The sequence below is a fragment of the Chiloscyllium punctatum genome, chromosome 40 (genome assembly GCF_047496795.1).
Source record: "Chiloscyllium punctatum isolate Juve2018m chromosome 40, sChiPun1.3, whole genome shotgun sequence".
Taxonomy (NCBI): Eukaryota; Metazoa; Chordata; class Chondrichthyes; order Orectolobiformes; family Hemiscylliidae; genus Chiloscyllium; species Chiloscyllium punctatum.
This window is the reverse complement of record NC_092778.1, coordinates 12,073,270-12,083,213: the sequence shown is the minus strand read 5'-3', so window position 1 is coordinate 12,083,213 and position 9,944 is coordinate 12,073,270. Positions and strand designations below refer to the sequence as shown.

Below are 9,944 nucleotides of genomic sequence, written 5' to 3'. Positions count from 1 at the left end.
GGAAGTTCATTCCGCACGCGAACCACCCTCTGAGTTTTAAAAAAAACTCTCACGTCTTTTTAAAATCTCTTCTCACTTTAAAAAATGTGCCCCCTAGTATCGAAATCACCCATCCTTGGGAGAAAACAACCACAATTAGCTCTATCTATACCCCTCATTTTCATGACTTGGATGACTCAGAGGTACAAAAGGCAAGATTAAAAGAAACACCTTTTTCGCACACGATCTTACGTCACCTCACTTTGGAAATAGCAGTTAAGAGTTTGGTGTGATGAAGCAATCCTGATCCCGCCCTCTGGCTCTCTGCCCTCCCCCCCCACTCCCTATAAACACAGCCAGCACTAGCTCAGGTTGCTCACAGTTGCTGCCTGCTGTTTGATCTCGGGATGGCTGTTCTTTTTGCAGAGAGTCTGGGGGCGATCCGGGCCGCTCTGTCCGACCAGACCTGGATCCTTCTCATCACTTTCCTGCTCCTGCTGGCCTGGTAAGTGTCTGCGGGATCTCTTTATCGCCTCGTCCAGCTTCCAACGATGGGACAAAACAGTCACAAAGTTCACCTGCAGTCGCTAACGGGGAAAGTTTGTCACCAGGTGGTCTGTGTGTTTGAACTCTGGGTGTGAGGCGGAGAGAGGGAGGGGGCTCTCCTCAGCCTCTGACCGCACTCCCCCTCCCCGGGCAATCGCTGCTGATTGTGGGGTATTTTCCCTTCCTCCTGCCCCCAGCCCTGAGAGCCCAGGCTCTGGCTGAATGAGGCTGGTCCCACTTTGGAATTGAGTTCATCTTTTTGGGTGGAGGGAGGTGACGGAGAGAACCTGACCAGGGATATTAAATGATGGCGGTCTCCAGACATTTCAGGAGGGGTCGTTTTGGTGGTTAAAATTATTTTTAAACGACTTGTTTAGACATGTTCTGATCCATCTCCCCAATATATACCCAGACTCACATTCTGGCGCTTAATGCTTGTGTTACGCAGCTCTGATAACAACAAATGCCTGATTTGGGAATAAACCACTTTGCAGAGGATTTTCAGTGCTACTTAAAATTATGTCACTTTTACTGTTCTGTTGCTATGGGAGATTTTGAAGAGGACTTTCTCGGACACTTTTAGAACAAAGAACGAAACCGCACAGGAACAGGTCCTTTGGCCCCTCCAAGCCTTTGCTGATTTATTCTGTCCTTCCAAACTAAAACTGTCTTCACTTCCAGCATCCATATCCTTTCCTTTTCATGTACTTCTTATGTGTCTGCCTCCACCACTTCCTCGGAAGCTAGTGATTCCAAATAAACCTGTTGGACTATAACCTGGTGTGTGATTTTTAACTTTGTCCACCACTGCCTGCAGCCCAGAGTTCTCCAATTTCAAATAACCTCTCTTCCCATCCCCCAAATCCCTTCCCAGCCCCTCCCCCTCCCTTCCACTGCTTTCTGCCACCAACTGGATTCATTCTTCCCATTGATCTCTATCTGTCTTCACCTATTCCCACTACATCACCCTGCCTCTGTCACCCTCTTTATCTGCAGCTCCTTCCACACTCACCCCCGCCCCCCCACCCCGGTCCTGAAGACAGGTTATACCTGAAATGTCGACTTTTCCACCTCCTGATGGAGAAGTCGACAGGAGGACCAATTCCAAGACTGAACAACCCAGATGGCCTCCTTCTTCAAAGACCGCAATTTCCCCTCAGGCGTGGTTGATGATGCTCTCCACCGCATCTCTTCCACTTCCCGCTCCTCTGCCCTTGAACCCTGCCCCTCCAATCGCCACCAGGACAGGACCCCACTGGTCCTCACCTACCACCCCACCAACCTCCAGATACATCGTATCATCCTTCGTCATTTCTGCCACCTCCAAACAGACCCCATCACCAAGGATATATTTCCCTCCCCTATCAGCATTCCAGAAAGACCACTCCCTCCGCGATTCCCTCATCAGGTCCACACCCCCCACCAACCCAACCTCCACTCCCGGCACCTTCCCCTGCAACTGCAAGAAATGCAAAACTTGCGCCCACACCTCCCCCTCACTTCCCTCCGAGGCCCCAAGGGATCCTTCCATATCCGTCACAAATTCACCTGCACCTCCACACATTTACTGCATCCACTGCACCCGATGTGGCCTCCTCTACATTGGGGAGACAGGCTGCATACTTGCAGAACGTTTCAGAGAACACCTCTGGGACACCCGCACCAACCAACCCAACTGCCCCGTGGCTGAACACTTTAACTCCCCCTCCCACTCCACCAAGGGCATGCAGGTTCTTGGCCTCCTCCATCGCCAGACCATTGCAACATGACGCCTGGAGGAAGAACGCCTCATCTTCCGCCTAGGAACCCTCCAACCACAAGGGATGAATGCAGATTTCTCCAGCTTCCTCATTTCTCCTCCCACCACCTTTATCTCAGTCCCAACCCTCGGACTCAGCACCACCTTCTTGACCTGCAATCTTCTTCCCGAACTCTCCACCCCACCCCCTCTCCAGCCTATCACCCTCACCTTAACCAAGTTGGAGGAATAACACCTCATCATCTGCCTGGGCGGCCTACAGCCCAAAAAACTGAACATTTGAGTTTTCCAATTTCAAATAACCTCCTTTCCTATCCCCTGACCTTTTCCCAGCCCCTTCCTTCCATTCCTTTAGTTGACCCTTCCTTCCAGATACCAACCAGATTCACCGACTAACCAGTTTGTACTCACTACCTGTGTTCACCTATCCCTACCTCACCACCTTGCATCCCCCACCCCCTTTATCTGCATCTCCCCATACACCCACATCCAGTCCTGAAGAAGGGTTACACCCATTGACTTCTCCACCCCCTTATGCTGCTTGGCTTGCAGTGTTCTTTTTGCCTCTGGCTTTTCTACCAATTTTCTATCTATGCCTCCAACTGGCCTTTCTCCTGCTGTATCCTTTAACAAACCTCCTCACAATCCTCAACTTCACCAGTCTTTGTATCGTCTGGAAGCTTACGAATTAGACCAGCCATGTTTTCTTCCAAATGTAGCCATGTAGACCACGAACAACATAGTCTCTGCATTGATCCATGGGGAACACCACTAGTCACAATCCTCCATTCTGAAAAGCATCATTCCACCACTACCCTGTCCCCTATAACTAAGTCATTTCTGTAACCATTTTGCCAGTTCACCCATGATACCATGTGACTCCACCTTTTGTACCAGTCTGTCATGAGGGACCTTGTCAAAGGCTTTACTGAGGTCCATGTCAACAACATCAACAGCTTTTCCCATATCAATCATCTTAGTAACCTCCTCAAAAAACTTGATCAAGTTAGTGAGGCATGACTTTGCCCACACAAAACCATGCGGACTGTTGCTAATAAGTCCATTTGCTTCTAAATGTGTATAGATCTTGTCCCTGTGATTTGTTTCCGATCATTTCCCTGCCATATTCATGAGGCTCGCAGGCCTGTCACTTCTGGACTGTCCCTGTTACTCTTAAACAATGGGACAGCGTCGGCTCTTCTCCAGTCCTTTGGGACCTCACCTGTGACCAAAGAGGATACAAAGATGTCCATCAATGCTCCAACAATTTATTCTCTTGCCTCCCTCAATGTTCTGGGCTATATCTCATCAGGACCTGGGGGCTTGCCTACCTTTATACTGTCTTATGACACACAACACCTCTTCCTTTTTAATAACAACTTGGCTCAGTAATTTGACACTCTTCCCTGAGATTATCCGACCAACACAAAAATATTCATTTTAGGACTTCACTTACCTCTTGTGGCTCCACACACAGATTCCCTCCTTTGTCCTTGAGTTGGCCAGTCCTTTCCCTGGCTACCCTGTTGCTTTTTGTTTATGTATAAACCTTTTGTATTCTCCTTAATCATGTTTGCTCTCAACTTTTCATGACACCTTTTAGCCCTTCTAATTGTTTAAGTTCTTTCCTATTTTACTTTATGAAGGGCTTCATCAGTTCCCATCCTCTGGAACCTCACGTGTGCTTTTCTTTTTGACCAAGGTCAGAATATCCCTGGTCATCCAAGGTTCACGTAACTTGCCATTCCTATCCTTTATCCTCATAGGGAATGTGCCACCCCTGAACTCTTACCAACTGCCGTTTGAAATACTCCCACATGTCCACTGTTGATATACCCTCAAACATCTGCCTCCAATCACAATTCTCCAGTTCCTGCCTAATATTGTTGTAATTCGCCTTCCCCCAGTTTAACACCTTCAGCTGAGGACTACTGTTATCCCTATCCATGAGTATCTTCAAAGGCGCGGTATTGTTGTCCCTGCTCCCGAAATACTCCCCTGCTGAAACTTCACTCCCCTGGCCAGGCTCATTTCCCAAAACCAGATCCGGTATAACTTTTAAGTCATCGTCAACATTCTTTTAATTTATTCTGGAAGTTTGTAGACAACTCTAAAATACGTCGCCCCTTCTACTCCTATATGGCTCCCACATCAGGACTTCAACATTTGGTTATTCTCTCATAGACATTGGCCAAGGCAGCATTTATTGCCCATTCCAACTTACCCTCTAACCTAGCGGTGAACTGTTATAGTTTGTGTTGTGGAGGTGCACTCTGCTTTGACCCAGTGATGAGGAAGGAATAGTGATTTTCCAAGCCAGAATAAATTGTTCCTTGGAAGGGAACCTGTAGGTGTTGGTGCTCCCATTTCTGTCGCACTCATCCGTCCAGATATTAGAGTTCCTGTGTTGGGATGGTGGTATCAAAGGAATGCTGGGGAGTTGCAGCACTGCATCTTTATATTTAGTTAAAAATCACACAACACCAGGTTATAGTCCAACAGGTTTAATTGGAAGTACACTAGCTTTCGGAGCGATTATCACAATCGCCTGATGGAGTGTCGCTCCGAAAGCTAGTGTACTTCCAATTAAACCTGTTGGACTATAACCTGGTGTTGTGTGATTTTTAACTTTGTACACCCCAGTCCAACACCGGCATCTCCAAATCTTTATATTTAGTATGCATTGCAGTCATGGTGCACCAGTGTGGAGAAAGTGAATGTTTAAGGCACGAGGCAGATTTTTCTGGTTAACATCCAGGACTTTGGGTATTATTGGAGCTGCACTCATCCTGGCAAGTGGAGAGGATTCAAAGTTCCTTTATGAATGGTGAAAAGACTTTGGGGAGTCAGGAGGTACGTTGCTTGATGCAGAATTCCCAACTTCTAACCTGCTGTTGCAGTCACAACATTTGTATAGCTGATCTATTTCAGTTTCTAATCAAAGGTGACACTCAGCAATTTGGTGGGGGCGATTGAGTATAATCCTATTGAGTGTTGGTTGAACTGTCTAGTTGGCAATGGACATTACCCAACACTTGTTGCTTGAATACTATATACTGATGCATTAATTGCCACCTATCAGCTTTGATATTGTCTACATTGTCCTGAATGCAGAGAGTTTAAAGTAGTAAATCAAAACTGATTGTGAGATCCAAGATTCTGAATTTAAACAGCAAATTGATTTCCTGCAAGTATAGAAGATTTGATAAAAGTTTTCAAAATCATGAGAGGTCTTTGTGGAGTAGGTAAGGAGAAACTGGTTCCAAATAAATACGGATTGGTAACCAGAGGCCACAAGTGGAAGCTGTACGGATAGCACATTTTTAGTAAAGTGACAAGTTGATATGATCTGGAATATTCGATTCGATTTGATTCTCCACAGTGTGGAAACAGGCCCTTCGGCCCAACTAGTCCACATTGGCCCTCCGAAGAGTAACCCATCCAGACCCCTTTCCCTCTGACTAATGCACCTAACATTATGGGCAATTTAGCATGGCCAATTCACATAACTTGCACATCTTTGGATTGCGGGAGGAAACCCACGCATACACAGGGAGAATGTGCAAATTCCACATGTTGCCTGAAAGGATGGAACAAACACCCAAGAATGTTTGCTGAAGCATGGATTAACGCAACGTACAATTGTGTCCAGAACTCTCTCACTCCTGAACCTTCTTTGAAATGTTCAAAAATATCTCCATGTTTTAGTGTTGATGTGTTATGTGGAAGATTGGTGTTTAAATGAGAAGTTATTTTGTGGAGCTAATTTAATGGGGGTTTGTTTGATTTAGTTCATAACCTATGTGTTTATTATTCATTAAGGTTTTGTAACCAATTTATTTTGCAGGTACAGTCTTTCACCATATAGGCTTTTTAGACAGCTTGGTGTTCCAGGCCCAAGACCACTGCCATTCATTGGAACATTTCTACATTATAGAAAGGTATGTTTAATTTTTTTACTTGACTATGGAAAAAACTCCCCTCTTGAATTCTGCCTGTTATGGAAGCGTTCTTCCATAGCACAATAATTTCTTTAAGCCAAGTGATGAGAGAATTTTCCCAAGCCTGTGTTTAGTTGAGAGGAGATCAAGGTTCAAAACACATGGAAGCAGCAGGTGAATTTGTCATTTTTTTAACACATAACAAAATTGGGTGAAGGGGGACAGAAATAGGGAAATTCAAGAAAAGTCACTCCCTGTACTACACTGCTTTACATTCTGGTTCTCTTGTTGTCCTGAGCTAAGAAATAGCAGGAAACTGGTTGAAAGTGGGGGAGAAAGTGCTGAGTTGTGATTGGATGAGCAGCTTTCTTTGCAGATTCTGTTGCTCCAGCTCAACCAGTGACAGGTTCCCTCTCTCCCAATCTATCAGCTTCTCCAGAGACTGAATCTGCAATGGACTTGGGGAAAGAGGGCTCTGAAGGATGCGGAAGGTACATACGACATACCACAAGAGGAGAAGAATTCAGGAAGGAGTGGAAGCAGTTGTGGATTTAGAGGTTGCCTGCTGGTTTGAGATATTAACTTCTCAACCTGGAGAAAACACTGGGAGAATTGTATATGTGACAGCAGGGGACTGCCTTTCTCCAACATGTAAGAATGGATGAGGCGAATGGACAGATGCATCGAATGGACAAGTAGTTGAGCACATGACAGCTAAAGGAGTCTGGATAAAATGGGGAAGGCATCACATGTAGGATACACACTGGCACAGACTAGCTGACTCAAAGGACATGCATTCATCTATGAATGTGTCTAATTCTTTTTTGAGGTCATATGAATAGGCACCTGAAATATCTGATTTCTTGAAGGAATAGTTGTATAGCAACTGGATGGAGTTAACTTTTTTTTAATTTAAAACAATAAAACAATTATTTATTCTTATATCTCTTCAATCATATCAATATATCTTTCTTATCTTTCTGATGCAAGTATTTATTGTTACACATTTCTTGTACTTTGTGATATTTTTGCTGATTTTTCTTTTCTTTTCTGGCCAGGGTATGTTTGGATTTGACACAGAATGCTACAAGAAGTATGGAAAGATATGGGGGTGAGTGCATCTGATTAACCAGTAGTAATTGTGAAGGTTTTGGTTATTATCTTCGAAAAATCCATTTTACTGCAGTTATGCAGTGTAATTTACTGTATGATGTACAGAGTGGTACACCCAGTTTTGAGGTAACGATCTTTTCAAGCTGACTTTGCACTGATGTAGTCAATTATTCCTCTTTAGTGCTCCATGTGGTAGAGGTGAGGTGGATGCTTTCACTTTGTACTCAAAAGATGCCAAATTGTTTAGAGTTCTGCAAGTTCCGGCAAGGGATGTTCAACCTTAATGCAATTACTTCTTTTTAACAAACATTCAAATTGAGAAATGGCTCCAATGGTGTGCTCACTCTCCTTTGTTTCAGTCACATGTCTCATACTTCACTTCCATTTATTGGATGGAATTAAAGTCTCATTTCGCTGGGGATTGACCCATTATTTTGCTGGAACTTAGCCAGTAGTTTTGGCTGAATTTTGTCCAGCCAATAGCAGAGGAGCATTTTTTTGGAAGAATATTCTTGTCTATCACAGGAATTGGACACATTGAAAACTGGCAAGAGTCTAGAGGAGGTCCTGGGAAATGTCCCAATAGTCTCTCAAAGTTCATTGATACTGGAAGTAACTTTGTTAGAGCTGGGAGCTCCCGATTTCCCCTTTTTCCTTTGACCAGGATGAGATTTGGGAGGGCCGTGTCATATGGTGAAAGATTTTACGGAGACTACATATGCCATTGATTCTACATCCTATGTTTTCTAAACAGCTGGAATTTCTAGGCTGAACTATCCCACTGCTTCCCTGGTCACCTCTTTCCACAGTATTCTAACCTCCCAACAGCTATTTCCTTATCTCCCTAACCTTCTGTCTGCTCCCTACCTACAGCCTGAAACTGCACGTTTGACCTCACTGACAGTCTGCTCTATCATCGTTGTTTAGCAAAGGGGGGGGGGCGGGGGCGCGGCGGTGGTGAAATGCTGGTGAAAACCAATTGAAATATTAGAACATTTTGAAGATAATTCCTTGCGGCCTTGCTGTGCTCTAATGTTCTGTTCCTGAAATTCCACGTGATTCTGTAAACTATAAATTTTTTTATAATCTGGTGCAGTACAGCACCACAGAACAATTGGAATTTAACCTTCATTAATTCACCAATGAAATTTTGACTTAAATACACTTGTGGATTTATAAACTGTGGATTAGTGAGGAGTTGAACCAAATTAGAACCATTTTACATCTCTCACACTTTACGTTCTGCCCGAATCCCCCACACCTGCTCCACAAGAAGACTCTCTCTTTCTCTCTTTCTTTCTTTCTCTCTTTCTTTCTTTCTTTCTTTCTTTCTCTCTTTCTTTCTTTCTCTCTTTCTTTCTTTCTCTCTCTCTTTCTTTCTCTCTCTCTTTCTTTCTCTCTCTCTTTCTTTCTCTCTCTCTTTCTTTCTCTCTCTCTTTCTTTCTCTCTCTCTTTCTTTCTCTCTCTCTTTCTTTCTCTCTCTCTTTCTTTCTCTCTCTCTTTCTTTCTCTCTTTCTCTTTTTCTCTCTCTCTCTCTCTGATTTAAAGCCCAGATTTACAATCTGACTTTTTTTTGCTCCTTTAGCATCTATGATGGACGCCGGCCCATTCTATCCATTATGGACCCTGACCTAATTAAAACCATCTTCATCAAAGAATTTTACACTTTGTTCACCAATAGACAGGTAAGTATTCAACTGCATGGATTAGAATAAACTCTTATTCTCTACTTGATTTGTTTAAATCTGCCTTGGCTAGAATGTAACTTAGTTCCCAGATTTTGTCCATCTGGTGTTCTGATTTCATGCCATGCAGAGTAAAGGTCAGGCTTACCAAACACGGATTGGGGTATGGGATGAGGAAATAAGATTATCGTGAATGGGCCATTTTTCTCCTTAAGCCTGCTTTACCATTCAGTAAGATCATGACTGATCAGATTGTTTTCAATTGTGGAGATGAGGCCCAATGCTGAAATAGTGCCAAAAGTTTGCGTCCGAAAGGGACAAGTGGGATCTGATTGCTGTTCTTTCCTCACACCCTTTCTGTTTTCTCTACACCGTCTTCCCCATCCAACCTACATACTCATTGCTGCTTTAGTAGAAATCTGCTGAAAGATTAACATGTACAGAACCTAACTTAAAATTGAAGTTTGACTTGCCAATGTTTTTCTGTAGGACTTTGGTCTGAATGGACCACTGGCTGAGTCTATCCTGATTGTTCAAGATGACCACTGGAAGAGAATCCGAAGTGTGCTTTCACCAACTTTCACCAGCGGGAGACTGAAAGAGGTAATGAACCTCCAACCCATTCCCCAGTAATTGAAGGTTTTGTCTCTGCCTGTAATTGTGGTGTGTAAGATTATGTATATAGGTCCTTGTGTATCAGATGCAAAATTGTACAATAACTGAGCTCATATGATGAGTGTTGCTGATACACAAAGGAATTATAATTTGAGACAATAAAATATAGAGTAACGTGCGGACATCCTAAACTCTGCTGCACATATCTTCACTCCCAGCAAACGTCATTCCCCTAAAGACGCCTGCTCACTGACCTCCTTTGACTCCGTGTCAAATGTCTTCATTTTAACATTCCCATCCTTTTTT

At 43.8% G+C, this 9,944-nt stretch overlaps 1 protein-coding gene across 1 annotated transcript in view; it reads left to right on the top strand.

The window, feature by feature from the left end:
• Positions 1 to 342: 342 nt before the first annotated feature.
• The window catches only part of LOC140464348 (cytochrome P450 3A30-like), a 30,430-nt gene continuing 20,828 nt past the window's right edge, over positions 343 to 9,944 (top strand). Inside the window, exons 1-5 of the mRNA XM_072559301.1 lie at positions 343 to 484; positions 6,132 to 6,225; positions 7,284 to 7,336; positions 8,924 to 9,023; positions 9,513 to 9,626. Of these exons, the coding sequence (XP_072415402.1) occupies positions 387 to 484; positions 6,132 to 6,225; positions 7,284 to 7,336; positions 8,924 to 9,023; positions 9,513 to 9,626 (459 nt within the window). The 5' untranslated portion in view covers positions 343 to 386. The remainder of the gene's footprint in view (positions 485 to 6,131; positions 6,226 to 7,283; positions 7,337 to 8,923; positions 9,024 to 9,512; positions 9,627 to 9,944) is intronic.